The following is a 17,414-nucleotide window of genomic DNA, read 5'->3' as shown; positions in this document are numbered from 1 at the left end:
TTGTTGTTGGTGCAGACTTGATGGGCTGAACGGCCTCCTTCTGCACTGTAGAAATAAAAGCAAGTGCAAACCATATTCAGGTTAGTTTTACAATCTTTCACAATGTACTCCTCCCATGGTTACCCAACACACAAATTCAACTGTTTTTCATGGAGGAAATTTTGCCATTTCTAATTGCCTTTGGAGTCCTATAAATAAATGCAGTGGTGGACCTAAAGAAAAATAAACCTGTCAATTTTAACTCTGACTATTAAACAAAGTAAAGTTCCATAAACTGAATACTGGGCAGAAATGGTGTCATTCATAAACGACACTGAAAAAGGAAAGAATAGACAAGAAGGAAAATATCTTTAAACAAACATATAAAATATATATTTTTTAAGAATCCTAAACATTTCCATATGAGTTCATACGTGACCTGAAAGAGACACGCAGTGCTTCTTCGATCTATTGTAAGGAAATGATGAATTTCAATGTTTTAAGTCACTGAGCTTTAGCAAATAATTCAGAACAGATACATTGGGCTGGATATTGTGGTAGAAATAAGGGTGAGGCTAACAGCACCCACCTTTATTAAACCGTAAATTAAGCAGTAGCTTCCGATGGCCACAGCTGAACAGTTAAATGTGGTTTTTGAAAGTTGCTATCCATATTGTCCTGCTCCTCAAGAAGCTGAACTCTATCCGTGGAACAACATGAAGTTGCTTTACTTACATGTGTCAGAAAATATATTCTAATAAAATCGCCCTTTTAACAAGGAAAGTAACTTAACTTGGGGAGTTGGTGGCGTTGTGATATTGTCACTGCACCAGTAATCCAGAGGCCTAGGGTAATGCTCTGGGGATCCAGGTTCAAATCTCATGGCAGATGATGGAATTTTAACTCAAAAATTTAGAATTCAAACTCTAATGATGACCACGAAACCACTATCGGTTGTTGTAATCACTAAAGTCTTTTAGAGAAGGAAATCTAGTGTTCTTAACTGGTCTGGCCTACATGTGACTCCAGACCCATAGCAACGTGACTCTAAATATCCTCTGAAATGCCTAGCAAGCCAATGAAAAGTCAGTAAGGAATAAAACCAGGTAGACTACCGAGCATCGACCTAGGCAAAGGTAATGACTATGGCAAACTCAGCTCCGTCGACCTTGCAAAGTGCTCCTTACTAACATCTGAGGACTACAAAGAAATATACATAGAAAATAGAAGCAGGAGTAGGCCATTTGGCCCTTTGTGTCTGCTCTGATAATCAACATGATCATGACAGATCATCAAATACCCTGATCCTGCTTCTTCCCACCTCCTCCCACAGCTCTTGATTCCTTTAGCCCAAGAACTACATTTAACTCCTCCTTGAAATCACAAAATGTTTTGGCCTCAACTGCTTTCTGTGGAAATGAGTTCCACAGATTCACTGCTCCTTGGGTGAAAAGATTTCTCCTCACCTCAGTCCTAAAAAGGTTTACCCCTTATCCTCAAATTATGACCTCTAGTTCCGGACTTCCCCGACCATAGGGAATATTCTTTCTGAATCTACTTTATCTAATCCTGTTAGAATTTTGAGAGTTTTTAACGGAATTCCCTCTCACTCTTCTAAACGACGATGAAAATAATTCTAATCAAGTTGAGACTCTCCTCATATGACTGTCGTGACCGAATGCAGCAAAGGTTTATCAGGCTGATTCCTGGAAATGGCAGGACTGACATGAAAGGAGAGATCGAGATGGTTAGGATCATATTTGCTGGAGTTTAGAAGAATGGGGGGGGGGGGAGGTGGCGGGGGGGGATGATTTCATAGAAACATTTATTATATTCAAACAGAAACAGACAAGAAGGACGTTTCCGATGGCAGAGGAGTCTAAATCCAGAGGCCACAATCTAATGATATGGGGTAAACCATTTAGGACTGAGATGAGGAGAAATCTCTTCACTCAGAGTGGTAAGCCTGTGGAATGCACTACTACAGAAAGCAGTTTGCTGGTAGCCAGAACATTGTATATTTTCAAGGAGGAGTTAGATGTTGCTCTTAGAACTAAAAGGATCAAAGGAAATGTTGTAAAAGCAAGAACAGGTAACTGAGTTGGAGGATCAGCTATAATAATAATGAATGGTGAAGTAATCCTGAAGGGCTGACTGGCCTACTCCTGCTCCTTAAGCCTCTGTCAGTCTACTGTTGACACATTCCATTACTTTACAGATGATTATCAATAACGCTACAAAGTAGCACTTACTTAGGAAAACCTTCCCAAGATGCTCAGTTTGGGTTTCACCAAGGTCAGTAAGTTCATGCCCTCATTACAGCTGTGGTTCAAACATAGAGCAAATGAACCAAACTCCAGAGTTGAGGGGGCAAGAAATTGCCCTTGACATCAAGGTAGCATTTGACCAAGTGTGGCAATAAGAAGTCCTAGCAAAACCGGAGTCAATGGGAATCGGAATAAATTCTCTCCGCTGGTTACAGTTACACCTAGCACCAAGGAAGATGTTTGTGCTTGTTGGAGGTCAATCATTTTAATTCTAAGATGACTGCAGGAGTTCCTCAGGGTAGAATCCTAAGCTCAACTATATTCATCCATTTCATCAATGCCTTCCTTCCATCTAAGGTCAGAAGTGTGGACGTTGGCTAATGACTACACAATGTCCAGCTGAATTTGTGACTCTTGATACTGAAGAAGTCCAAATACAGCAAGACCATTAAGGAAGCAATTCTATTCTCCCAGTTTCTCCATTTCATTCTGTTCTAATGATATCACATTCCATGTCCATGCTTCAGATAGATCTTTATTTTTCCTCAAAGGATTCCACACCTTCCATCTCTCATCATGGTTAGCAGAGCCCTGGACTGTGTCCATTCCATTTCCTGACCTTCTAATCTCAATAATTTGTCCTCCATCCCAGAATGAAGAAAAGGTTCCACTTGTCCTCATTTCCTAACCCACCAGTCTCTGTATTCATTGCATTATTTCCATCCATTTCCTCCACCACTTGCATGATGCCACCACCAAACACTTATTCCCCTCTCAGCATTCTGAAGGGACAGTTTCCTCCGTGAAACTATTGTCCACTCCTCAACACTCCTTCCTCTTTCCATGGCACCTTCCCATGCAATCATATCTTACAACTGTTCAAGGCCTCAAACACTGCTTAATAAGAACATTGATTGACATGTACTTCTTCCGACTTAGCACACAGTTTTCACAGCTCACACTGAGGGTCTCCTCTACATTAGAGAGATCATGCGCAAATTGGGTCTATGCTTTGTGGAATAGCACACAAGAATAGTCCACAAGCATGACCCTGAACTTCTTATTGTCCATTGTTTTTATTGTCCAAGCCATTCCACTTTGATCTCGCTGTCCTCAGCCTCTCACACTTGTCCAATGATTTTTAACATGAACTCAAGGAACACCATCACGTCCTTCAATCAGGTTTGACCCCCTGATCAATTCAATACAGAACTGAACAATTTCAGGTCATAACCTTTGCCCTAACTTTATTTCTGAATAGCAGCTGATAGAAATAATTCTGTTCTTACCCATTTACAGCTCCTCTGTCCTATCTTTTGTTAAATTATCTTTTGTTTTGTGCCATGACTCCTTTTGTCTTTTATCTAACTTTCTACCCTTCCTTTTCATTCTTTGCCATGCCCTGCTCTGCTGAACAAACTTAAAGACCTGTTGCAATTCTAATTTCTTCCAGTTCTAATGCAAGCTCATTGACCTGAACTTCTAATTCTGCTTCATTCTTCATAGTTGTAGCCTGACCTGCCAGATATATGCAGTATTTTTGGTTTTTACTCCCTGGCTTAGTGGTTGTGCTGCACATCAACAATTCTTCGATTTGATTGCTTATAGTGATACAGTTATAGTCTCTATTTGTACAGATTTACATGTGCTCTTTGAAGGATATCATCTTTTTGGATGGCTGGTTAAAAGAACTTCACCCCTGGAAAAGCTATCAACAAGTGCAAGTGTAATAACCGGTGGCTGCTGACCACAAAATCTGGTTCATTAATAACATGACAATGAAGGAAATATTGATGTTTAAACTTCCTTCCGACCAATTAAACTACAGCAGAAAAACTATGATGAGAAAAAATTTACATAATTCTTGCATTATCATATTTTCTGCAAAGTATTTGAAGTTTAACGAACTCCATAGACATTACACAGCATAATTTCATTTTTGTGTCTCAGACACTTGAGGGCCACAGCATTTTCTTCTAATCTCATGCCTAAATTATTACATAGTATAAAATTTTGCTGCATCAGTGCATCAAGAAATGAGCCCTATTTCTTGCCATATTAATTAATAAGTCTGAATGCTGGATGATTGACATATTTTCTTACCTCACCATTCTTTCCAAATGAGATTGTTCTTGCTTCCACATCCAGGACACAGGTTATACAGTCACCCTGTGTATAGCTGGGTAGGATACAGCCTTGCTCCCCACCATGATAAAGATTCCCACTATAAGCTCTATAAAGCCACATGTCTGATGTTGTGCGATGGTTGAAATCTCTGATGGGCCACCGTGATACTCCGACACATGTACCTTCATTACCTTTATTCTCTCTGGTTATGTAAAACTGTGCACAAATTAACAAGAAAAAATACGCATTTAACAACTGCATCCGAGGCAAAAGGATACGTAGTGCCCTGCTTTAAAACAAAGAAGTTGGAATAAAATTACGTTTTACTTTAAAAATTGTTTACTTATTAATTAGATAATTACTGGTATTGCACATATCCATTGTTACACCTCTTCCTTAAAAAAGGTGGAATAGCCTGGCAAATCTACATGGTAATTTCAACTTAATGAGAAAGGGAAAGAGGGGAGTTCTTTTTAGCTCTGGTCCCCTTGCACCTCAGGTTTTTTTTACACTACAATAGTGACTACACTTCAAAAAAACTTCATTGATTTTGGGACATTTTAGAACACAGAACAGTACAGGCTCTTCAGCCCTCTACGTTGTGCCGAGCTATGTCTAAACCCAAGATCAAGCTATCCCACTCCCTATTGTTCTGGTGTGCTCCGTGTGCCTATCCAATAACCACTTGAAAGTTCCTAAAAAGTGTCCGATTCCACTATCACAGCAGGCAGTGCATTCCATACCCCAAACACTTTGAGTGAAGAATCTACCTCGAACATCCCTCCTATATCTCCCACCATGAACCTTATAGTTATGCCTCCTAGTAACAGCTACCTCCACCCAAGGAAATAGTCTCTGCACGTCCACCCTATCTATCCCTCTTATTATCTTATAAACCTCAATTAAGTCGCCTCTCATCCTCCTCCACTCTAAAGAGAAAAGCCCCAGCTCCCTCAACTTTTGCTCATAAGACCTACCCTCCAAACCACGCAGCATCCTGGTAAATCTCCTCTGCACTCTCTCCAATGCTTCCACATCCTTCTTATAGTGAGGTGACCAGAACTGCACACAATATTCCAAATGTGGTCTCACCAAGGTCCAGTATAGTTGCAGCGTAACCCCATGGCTCTTAAACTCAACCCCCCCCCCGTTAATAAATGCTAATACACCATAAGCCTTCTTCACCGCTCTATCTACTTGAGTGGCAACCTTCAGAGATCTGTGAATATGAACCCCAAGATCTCTCTGTGCCTCCACATTCCTCAGAACCCTACTGTTGATCCTGTAATCCGCATTCAAGTTTGTCTTACCAAAAGGGTTAAACTCCATCTGCCGCTTTTCTGCCCAGCTCTGCATCCTATCAATGTCTCTTTGCAGCCTACCTTCCACCTCATCCACTACTCCACCAATCTTGGCGTCATCAGCAAATTTACTAACCCACCCCTCAGCCCCCTCTTCCAAGTCATTGATAAAAATCACAAATAGCAGAGGACCCAGCACTGATCCCTGTGGTACACCGCTGGTAACTGGCCTCCAGTCTGAAAATTTTCCTTCCACCACCACCCTCTGTCTTCTATGAGACAGCCAGTTACCTGTCCAATTGGCCAAATTTCCTTCTATCCCACACCTCTTTACTTTCTTCATGAGTCTACAATGCAGAACCTTATCAAACGCCTTACTAAAATCCATATATATGGCATCAACTGCTCTACCTTTGTCTACACACTTAGTTACCTCCTCAAAGAATTCAATAAAATTTGAGAGGCAGGACTTACCCCTCATTAAACTGTGCTGACTATCCCAGATTAAACTGAATCTTTCCAAATGGTCATAAATCCTATCTCTCGGGACGCTTTCCATTAACTTACCGACCACCAAAGTAAGACTAACTGGCATATAATTACCAAGGTCATTCCGACTTCCTTTCTTGAAGAGAGGAACAACATTCACCACTCTCTAGTCCTCTGGCACAACTGCCATGGACAGTGAGGACCCAAAGATCAAAGCTAACGGCTGCGCAATCTCATCCCTTTCCTCCCAAAGTATTCTAGGATGTATCCCATCTGGCCAAGGGGGCTTATCGACCCTCAGCTTTTTCAAAATTGCTAATACATCTTCCCTCAGAACATCTACCTCCATCCTATCAGCCTGTATCACACACTCATCCTCAAAAACATGGCCCCTCTCCTTAGTGAACACTGAAGAAAAGTATTCACTGAACACCTCATCTATCTCTTCTGATGCACAAGTTCCCACTACTATCCTTGACTGGCCTGAACCTCACCCTGGTCATTCTTTTATTTCTCACATAAGAGTAAAAAGCCTTGAGGTTTTCTTTTATTCGACCCGCCAAGGACTTCTCCTGCCCCCTCCCAGCTCTCCTAAACCCTTTTTTAAACTCATTCCTAACTACCTTGTAACCCTCAAGCGACTCAATTGAATCTTGTTTTTTCATCCTTACATACGCTTCCTTTTTCCTCTTGCCAAGACATTCAACCTCCTTTGTGAACCATGGTTCCTTCACTTGGCCATATTCTCCCCGCCTGCCAGGGACATACCTATAAAGGACACGCAGTATTTGTTCCTTGAAAAAGCTCCACTTTTCTTCTGTGCCTATACCTGACAGTTTCTGTTCCCATCTTATGCTCCCTAATTCTTGCCTAATCACATCATATTGAACTTTTGCTCGGTACTGCATCGATGTAAATCTATTTTGAAAGTTACACCTGCAAAGGTTTCCAGCAGGTCCAGGCCATCATTTCAATGAGACATAGTGACACACATGCTCTGCCAACTTTATTGGACTTTCCAGCATGCTCCTGTGCCACACCTAACTTCTGGACCAAAGGCTCAGCAGAGTACAGCTGTCAAGCACGAAGAGGAATTTTAGATAGGTGCTTAGGCTTACTCAGCACAAGGTGGTAGATCAGCTGATTTTTCTGGAGCTTAGCATTCCTGAAAATGAAAGCAGGATCAGGGTTTCAACTGTATATCAACTGATATACTCTAAATGTGCCCGCAAGACTGCTTAAATTTCACAGGAACCAAACGGACTTAAAATCAAGTCACTAATATTTAGCAACTTCATTTATTCTTTACTATAATGGAGCAATAAAGCACAAAATCTTTTAACATCAATCAGCTACAGAGTTTTTAACCACTATGCTTGTGATGGACAAACCGATCCTTTTGCACAACACGAAAGGATTCCAGTCATTCTTTCCAGCAATAACGGGTGTTGGCTTCATTCATAGAGTTATTGTCAACTTGACAAAGTAATAAACATTTACACCTTCTGCTTGTAATTAAGAACATAAGAACATAAGAAATAGGAGCAGGAGTAGGCCATCCAGCCCTTCGAGCCTGCCCCGCCATTCAATAAGATCATGGCTGATCTGTCGCTGCTCAGTTCCACTTTCCCGCCCTCTCCCCATAACCCTTAATCCCCTCTCCTATCAAAAACCCATCAACCCGCGTCTTAAAAATATTTAGCGAGGCAGCCTCCACCACTTCAATGGGCAGAGAATTCCAGAGATTCACCACCCTTTGAGTGAAGGAGTTCCTCCTCAACTCCGTTCTAAACCACCCCCCTTTTATCTTGAGGCTGTGCCCCCTAGTCCTATTGTCTTTTTTGAGCGGGAAGAGTCTTTCCACCTCTATCCTATCCATCCCATTCATCATCTTATACGTCTCAATGAGATCTCCTCTCATTCTTCTAAACTCTAACGAGTACAAGCCCAGTTTATTCAGCCTCTCCTCATAGCTCAACCCCCTCAACTCCGGTATCAGCCTAGTAAACCTCCTCTGCACTCCCTCCAAGGCCAAAATATCTTTGCGCAGGTGCGGCGCCCAAAAATGCACACAGTACTCCAGTTGCGGCCTCACCAATGCCCTATACAGCTGCAGCAAGACCTCCCTACTTCTATATTCAATCCCCTTCGCTATGAAGGCCAGCATCCCATTTGCCTTCCTGACCACCTGCTGCACCTGCAAGCTGGGTTTTTGCGACTCATGCACAAGGACCCCGAGGTCCCTCTGCACCGTCGCCTGCTGCAGTTTTTCGCCTCGTAAGTAATAGTCCTTCCTACCATTTTTCCTACCAAAGTGAACCACCTCACACTTGCCAACATTAAATTCCATTTGCCATTTCCTGGCCCATTCGCCCAGCCTATCTAGATCCTTCTGCAGACTCTCCACACCCTCCGCACAATTTGCCGTTCCCCCAATCTTGGTGTCATCAGCAAATTTCGACACTCTACACTCCGTTCCCTCCTCCAGATCATCTATATAAATGGTAAAAAGCTGAGGTCCCAGCACCGACCCCTCGGGCACTCCACTAGTCACCATCCGCCAATCCGAATAGCACCCGTTGACCCCCACTCTCTGCCTCCTATTTGACAACCAATCCTCTATCCACACTAACACCCTACCCCCAACTCCATGTCCCTCGACCTTCTGCAATAACCTCTTGTGAGGCACTTTGTCAAACGCTTTCTGAAAATCTAGAAAGACCACATCCACCGGCTCTCCTCTATCCACCGCCCTAGACACATCCTCATAGAACTCCAGTAAATTTGTCAGACACGACTTCCCTTTAATGAAACCGTGCTGCGTCTGCTCTATCAAGCAATTCCCTTCAAGATGCCTCGCAATTTCCTCCTTAATGACAGATTCTAACATTTTACCTACCACAGATGTTAAACTAACCGGCCTATAATTCCCCGCCTTTTGCTTTATTTATTTATTACTTATTATTATTTATTATTGTTTTATTTATGATAAGGAATAGATAGCAACGATCTTGTATTTTACAAAAAAAATGTTTCCCTTGTTTGCAGAACAGAAAACTTTCAGTCTGAAGAGGAAAAGCTACAAGTTAAATATGTAAGCTTCCGGACACTTTGCTCTTAATTAATCTTAAATGTACTATTATCTTATAGCTACTGGATCTTATCTTAACAGTACTGAAAACTACTCATTTGATTTTTGAAAAACTAGTTGAGTGCAACTATTCTTTAAAAAGATGGAAACCCTTTGACTGATGGAGGTACAACCAAAAACTAGATTTCAGACTATTTAATATCTATTTTTTCTGGGTCATTTTAAATATCACACTTACCTTCCACTGAAAGCAGCCAGATGTTATGGCAGTTGTTGCTAAGCCATATCCTTTGCCTCCTGCACCATGTGATAAAACATTTCCAGATTCCATAACACAGGAAACCATTTTATCTGGATCAAATGAAAACTCTTTAATAGGTATGTTGTCATCCTCTTTATCCTCTGTCTGAAACAAAAGTTCACATTCAGAACTATTAAAAGTAAAACATATCTCGTATGGTTAAATCTTTATAATTGGAGAATTGCTTCCTGATGTGTTTTGGATATCTTCTGCTTCAAGAACTTCAATTAATGTCTAAATTATGACAGTTAGTAAACTGGTGAACGTGTAATAAAATTAACAGTGAAAACTCTAAAATTTGCTTCAAATTGTGTACGTACATTTTTTAACATTTAAAAATTTCCAACATGTTTCATGGGAGCTTTAAAAAGCAAAATGTGATACCCAGCCTCAGATGACTGAAGACTTCGTTAAAATGGTTTGAAGAGCTTTAGAGGAGGAAAACGAGTATAGAAGCAGAGAGGTTCAGTGAGCAAAGACAGAAAATGCTGGAAAATCTCAGCACGTCTGCCAGCATCTGTGGAGAGAGAATAGGGCCAACATTTCGAGTCTGGATGATGCTGCATCAGAGCTGGTTTAGTTTAGTATTGATTTTGCTTCAAACACTCGTTCTGGAAGTGATTTTGACTACCCCACAAAATACAACAAAGAAACAGGTCACTTGGTCCAACCAATTCATTCCACCTAGCATTATGTTCCAATAGAGCTCCATCCTGCCTTACTTCATTTAACTATTACCATGACCTTATAATCCCTTCTCCCTCAAATACTTACCTAGTCTCCCATTAAATGCATTTATATATTCACTTCAACCACTCCCTGTGTTAGGGAGTTCCACATTCTCACCATTCTCTGGCCAAAAATATTTTCTTCTGAATACTCAGTTTGATTTATTTTGGTGATGGTGTCTAATTTTTTGCTTCCCCAAAGGTGGAAACATTCTCTGTCTATTCTAATCAAAACCTTCCATAATGCAAAGGTCCACTATTAAGGCCATCCCCTGGCCTTCTCTTTCCAAAAGAAGAGACCCCTGCTCTGATCATCATTTCCCAATATGCTGATTGGTTGAATTAAATGGTCAGGTTTTGTGTTGTAATTTCTTAAATGCTCCTGTAACCTGTCTTAGAACATTTCATTATGATAAAGGTGCCATACAAATATAAACCATTGTTGTGTTCTGTAAACAGTGCCTATTCTGATAGGATTCAGAGCTAGTTTACTGTTTGTAATATATATAAATGATATGGAGGAAAACGTAACTGGTTTGATTAGTAAGTTTGTTGACGATACAAAGGTTGATGGATTTGTGGATAGTGATGAGGATCATCAGAGGGTATAACAGGATATAGATCGGTAGGACACCTGGGTGGAGAGATGGCAGATGGAGTTTAATCCTGAGAAATGAGGTAATGCATTTGGAAGGTCTAATACAGATAGGAAACACACAGTAAATGGAAGAACCCTTGATAGTATTGATAGGCAGAGGGATCGGGATGTACAGTTACACAGCTCGCTGAAAGTGGTAATGCAGGTGGAGGAGGTAGTCAAGAAGGCATACAACATGCTTGCCTTCATCGGCCAGGACAATGAATTTAAAAATGGGCAAGTCATGTTGCAGATTTATAGAACCGTAGTTAGGGCGCACTTGGAATATAGTGCTCAATTCTACCAGAAGGATGGAGGCTTTGGAGAGGGTACAGAAAACATTTACCAGGATGTTGCCTGGCATGGAGGGCATTAGCTATGAGGAAAGGTTGGAGAAACTTGGTTTGTTCTCAAGGAACGATGGAGGTTGAGGGGGCGACCTAATAGAGCCTACAAGATCGTGAGAGGCATGGACAGAGTGGATAGACAAAAGCTTTTTCCCCCAGAGTGGAAGAGTCAATTAATTGAGGGCATAAGTTTAAGGTGCGAGGGGCAAGGTTTAAAGGAGATTTTTTTTTTAAACACAGGTGGTGGGTCCTGGAACTTGTTGCCGGGCAGGTAGTGTAGGCGGATACGATAGCGACTTTTAATAGGCATCTGGACAAATACATGACTAGAATGGAAATTGAGGAATATGGTCTGCAGAAGGGCAGAGGGTTTTAGTTCAGTGGGACAGCATGGTAGGTGCAGGCTTGGAGGGCCGAGGGCCTGCTCCTGTGCTGTAATTTTCTTTGTTCCTTAGTTTCCTCTTTCATTACCTCATTTGCCTTATCCACTTCTTTTTCCTTTTTGCTTAAAGCAATTGGCATTTCCCACATACAAGCAGAAAGAGAACTGAAGAGGCCCTCCAAGATCTGGAAAAAAGAGATTTTATTAATATTTTTGGTATAATCATACTCAAGGCATAATAGATTGTCAGGAAGTCACAGTCGTAGCCTGTACACAAATCATTTTGGGTCTTTGCATACAAGATATCCTGGTACATAAAATAATCCCAATCTTTTAAGCACCAGAAATAATTTTTTTTACATATATTGGACACGTACGGTGAACCATCCCCCCACCTTTCAGCTACATCAGTCTATACTCGCATTTGTAGTGACACATAATTTTGCAGCTATACAGAATGCATGTTTTACTTAACTGGTATCTTAAAACTCCAAAGACGTGCGGGTTAGATTGATTGGTCATGTTAAATTGCCCCTTAGCATCAGGGGGATTAGCAGGGTAAATATATGGGGTTACAGGGAAGGAGCCCAGGTGGGATTGTTGACAGTATAGGTTTGATGGGTGGAATGGCCTTCTTCTGCACGGTAGTCTATGACTCTAAGCGGGTCCAAGATATCAAATAGGTGATACAGACTGTGTTACAAAGATGCTCAGAAATTTAAGACATGTCTACATAGAATAGACCCCACATGGCAAACAACAAAGCTGGCAATGACCCGCACCAACAGTTTACTTAATACTTGGTGTACAATTCGACTCCTGTTTTTGGAAGATTTCTTGAGGCTTCTACAGTCAATTTATATGCTGAAATCTACGGTAGATTTACATTGCTGCATTTTTACACTAACATTTTTAAAATCATAAATCTTTGCTATACTTAATGACTTTTATTTTGTTTAACAAGAACAATAGCATATTCATTGTGAATGTTTTATCTTTCTCCTTTCCAAATTCAAAGAAAACGTTGAAAAATAATGGATTATCTACCTGATATTGCATTGCATACTCAGGGTAAATCAGATTGCAAACCAGGACAACTACACAAGTAACATCCCTTAAGGAATTTTGGGCATCAGTTATATCGCAGAACACATTCTGCTACTTCCTTTGCAACATACAAAAGATTTGCTCCTCCTGAATTGTCAATTATCCCTGCTCCTTTTGCTTTATTCTTCTGTCTCCTTTCATATTCTTCTATTTTTGTCAAGCTCCAATTCTCCCTCATATCAACAGTTATGAGTTGACCCAAAGAAGCCTATTGACGTTTCTCATAAAATAATTATAACAAATAATTTTCTTCATTCTGGAAGGGATTGAGTGGAATCAGTATTATCTTATTTTACCTCATTCACATCCATTATAAACCTGTTAGAATTCTGCTTAAGCAATACTTACGAGAAAGATGGCAAATTTTCTGGGGTAAAATATAGCACTTGCCTTTAAGATACATTTAGTGATGAACTTTCATGGCAGTCAAGCAGTAATGCTTGGTGAAGGGGCTAATGATGTTCCAAGTTGCAGGCTTATAGATACATTCCATGCAATACCAATAGATTTACTAGCTATCAATTTTCTTCCATCCAAATGGGAACAGAAGAAGATGCCGTCTACTAGTCATTTAGCAAATATCTAAAATTGTTACCAATCACATGCATCATTGGCACAAAGAACTGTCTAGATTTGCAAAATGAAGTATTCCCTACTGCAAAGTTAGTCTTCATCAAACTAGTATCAATCTAATTAAAGCACACTTTTCATCTGCACTATAATGAATATTTGGTTATAAAACCATTGAGTTCCAGAAAAAAAAGGCAATGAAATAATTAGTGAAACTGGAATTTCCTTGAATATGGCCCAAAGCAACTCGCTGAGCAGGCCAGCTTTGTTTGCTACAGTGATACTAGGTTAGCAGAAGATAGGTAGAGGAGGTGAGGGCTTGTTGGGCCGAAGGGCCTGTTTCCAGTGCTGTATTGTTCTTTGTTCTATGAAGGCTAGAAATGCAGTGGCTTGCAATATCCTGACCTTCATCCTATTCCTTAGATTCAATGAAGTAGCTCAAGTCAAGACTGGAGGACTTCAAAGCTTGAGGAGGAGAATCAATTCTTTTGAAAAAAGAAAAATCAGCTTCCTTTGTGTAGACTCCAAAACTACAGATTTATTCTTAAATACGCACATGGGGCGAATATTCTAATTGCCAGCTTCACTGCCGCCTTTTCCCATTGCTTTTTTGACACAAAACAATGATTGGAGCTCCGAGCGACCCTGCCCCACTGTCAACCTGGGCGCCAAAAGGGCATCCCAATCTAAAGAAAATAACAATAAATAAATGAACCACCCACCCAATGAACACAGGACGCCCCCAGCCCCCAACCTACCAGCACGACCTAGGTACAGTACTAAGTGTGACCCTTTCCCTGCTGGGGTCTGTCTGTGAATTTGATGACTTCTGTTCAGCAGTTTCCTGTTTGTAGAAACCTGCTGGGAGCCCTGACAGGAGGACTTTCGTTTGTGGGGGCGCTTTTTGGTGAGGAGATTCACTAATTGTATTCAACTGAATCCAAATGGGATTTCTGTTATTGCATAGCAGGACTCCCATTCCATCACAATCAATCAGGAAAATCCCGCTGGTGTGGAAGCCAGTTTGGGATTCACCCTCCTCTCTGCCCCTGCTGCCACTTCCAGCCACCAAACGTGGGGCGGGAAATCCTCCCCACAGTCTTTTTTAAAAACCAACAGGGGTAAATTGGAGAGTTATCCTGAGAACAACAATTGAGAGGATAACTGATGATACTCGGGAGAAGTTCATCTGTCCACAGTTCAATAAGCTTCTACATGTTTGATTACGAGTTTAATAATGGTGAAAGTATTTATGAAATGATATTGTTCACCATTGCCATCCTTGACATTTTAATGTGAAAGTTGCAAAAATAATTTCCAGGATTAAACTGTTATACCTAGCTTGACTTAATTCAGGGAAGGTTTGATCCACAGTCACACTGAACTATACATATTTCCTAATCTTTTCTTCTAACAATTGTTAAGAGCACCAATAAATCTTACCTCTTTAATTTGATTTGGCTCAAGGCAGGCAGGCAGTAGGGACTCCAAAATATGTAATGCTAGGAGCTTGGTACGCAAATTGCGTACAAGTGGAACACCTGGGGGAAAATGGTATTGTACAAGTTTTATTGCTAGTTTGTCACCTCATTAAGTAAATGAATAATAAATTGAGAGATTGGAAGTTCTGTTTCAAGAAGTATAATTTTTAGATTGTGATACCAATCTGAGCAAGAATAAGTGAAATCAATGTAAGTCACATTTAAATCATAAGTCATAAGTCACAAATTAAATAACAAAACAAGCAAGCAACTCCTTGATCACAGGACTGCAAACCATTTTCAAAAAGGCCTGTCAAAGGCTTCAGATGACAATTCCACAGCTTTTTGATTCATGGTTATTATGGTATTAAACAATGAGTCTCTCGCATACAATGCACTTAACTATAGGACTGATGAATGTAAACAGACACAGGTTAATTGCTAAGTGCATTCCACAACCATTTGACCAAAGTATCTGCGTACTTTGCAATTATATGCAAGCCAATTTTTTTATTCTTGATTTTGCAATTTTAGTCACTTCAAACAACTTTTCCACATGATTAACCAATACTTGCCAACAATCAAAAAAGATCTTGTTTCTAAACTTTACTTAAAAAGAGGAAAGTACTTTTCTGATGACCAATGATGTTCATAAAAAGTTTATGAAAATTTAAAAGCTGCACTGGCTAGGTGATACTTGAATACATTATGAATTATATTGCTACAATAAGGCTGCATGTCGATCAATGTTTTCAATTATTGCTATCTATAGTAATTATCAGCTTAAGAGATTGATTTAATCATTTCACCTGTTTCGTTCATCCGTGTTGCTATCAACAAAAGTGGATCAATCCATTTCACAGAAACAATATTGTTCCGTACATTTTTGTAGGAGATAACACGACGCAAAAAAACAAGAAAGTCTCCCAATTGGATTTCTACAATTCGTCTGCTTTTGCCATGTTCTGTTTATAAGAGAAAAAGACATACAAAATCAGTCATTATCAACAGCTGAAAATAAATCTAGAAAAAAAAGCACACAAAGACTTATGCTTAATTATTATTATTAATTTTGTTCTAAAGTCAGTCAACTTCTGGGATCTAGATTCAAACAGGAAGAAGTCTCACAACACCAAGTCCACACGTTCATTTCTGGCAAACGCCACAAACTTTTGGAACACTCCCTTCGTAGGGACAGCCCGTCTCGAAAGCTTGTGGCGTTTGCCACAAATAAACCTGTTGGACTTTAAGCTGGTGTTGAGACTTCTTTCTATTTTTACCCCAGTCCAATGCTGGCATCTCCACGTCTAGATTCAAACTCAGTCCAAAAAAGATGGAAGCCTTCCCTTTGATGGCAAGGAATCCACTGGGCAAATAAACAAGAGTTTGACTGAGTTCCGAATCTGTATAGACACACCACAACACTGCCCTTAGTTCAGAACTGAGAAAGACCACAGGCTAGACGATGTGAGAAATCAAAAAAAACACACCAGTGCTGTTGAATTTGATGTTGAGAAGTTGAGGCTGAGACACACTGTTGAAACAGTACAAGAAATTTTGTTTTACAAGAATGATTCCAGGAGCTGGCAACACCGTGCACTGGGATAATATTCCAGGATGTTGCAAATATTCAGCCTGTTATTCTCATTCATTAAAAACTATATACATTGGCAGATCACAGAATCGTTTCTCAAACGTAAATATGCAATACCATCATCAATTTTTCTCCACCTTCATGAGTACATCATTCACAAAAATAGAGCTGTTGAATACATCAGCTTTGGTATTCCTTGACTGTCATGTTTTCCAGGGAGGTTGCATAGAATTTCGTGAGATATATGGCCCAACCAGTCTATACCTGCTTTTATGCTCCACTAGAGTCTCCTCTAATTTTCCCCAATCTAAATCTACAACCGTAGGCTTCAATTCTCTAATCCCCTCATATACTTGCCTAACTTCCCCTTAAAACATCCATACTATTTGTTTCTGCAGTCCTGTCATATCCAGGTATGCATGGTGGTAAACAACTCACTAAAGCAGAGATTACAAATATCCCATGGGGGAGCCCAGCACATCAGTGCAAAGGTTAAGGTGTGAAGCAGCTGAAGATGGTTATGCCCAGGACACTACTCTGAGGAACTCCTGCACTGATGCCCTAGAGCTGAAATCATTGACCTTCAACAAAAACCATCTTCCTTTGTGAAGTGCCAAGTGGATGATCCATCCTTACCTCCTCTGGAAATCCCCAACATCACAAGACTCCATTCTTCAGCCAATTCAATTCACTTCATGTGACACTAAGAAATGGCTGAAGGCATTGGATGTTGCAAAGGTTATGGACTCTGACAATATTCCAGCAATAGTACTGAAGACCTGTGCCCCTAGCCAACCCATCTCAGTAAAGTTACAACACTGGCATCTACCTAGCACTGTGGAAAATTGATAAAAACCAAAATATTGCAGATGCTGGAATCTGAAACTAAATGCTGGAAAATCTCAGCAGATCTGACAGCATCTGTAAGGAGAAAGAATAGAGCCAATGTTGAGTTATAATGACCTTTCATCAGAGCCTTTTCTCGATGACCCAATGGAAACTTGAATGTGGAA

The 17,414-nt window shown here is 40.4% G+C and overlaps 1 protein-coding gene across 7 annotated transcripts in view; it reads right to left on the bottom strand.

Annotated features, from left to right (window-relative positions):
• Window positions 1-17,414, bottom strand: part of LOC145356518 (putative E3 ubiquitin-protein ligase HERC1) — a 296,484-nt gene that overhangs the window by 137,146 nt on the left and 141,924 nt on the right. For all 7 annotated transcript variants that reach the window (XM_080209293.1, XM_080209754.1, XM_080209365.1 and 4 more), the window contains exons 31-35: window positions 15,617-15,772; window positions 14,770-14,867; window positions 11,739-11,834; window positions 9,493-9,660; window positions 4,350-4,589 (exon numbers count right to left, since the gene is read on the bottom strand). In XM_080209293.1, coding sequence (XP_080065419.1) covers window positions 4,350-4,589; window positions 9,493-9,660; window positions 11,739-11,834; window positions 14,770-14,867; window positions 15,617-15,772 — 758 coding nt within the window. The remainder of the gene's footprint in view (window positions 1-4,349; window positions 4,590-9,492; window positions 9,661-11,738; window positions 11,835-14,769; window positions 14,868-15,616; window positions 15,773-17,414) is intronic.

This window comes from Carcharhinus amblyrhynchos, chromosome 1 (assembly GCF_965287045.1).
Source record: "Carcharhinus amblyrhynchos chromosome 1, sCarAmb.v2.hapA, whole genome shotgun sequence".
Classification (NCBI taxonomy): Eukaryota; Metazoa; Chordata; class Chondrichthyes; order Carcharhiniformes; family Carcharhinidae; genus Carcharhinus; species Carcharhinus amblyrhynchos.
Note: the sequence above shows the minus strand (reverse complement) of the source record. Positions and strands in the feature narration are given on the sequence as shown.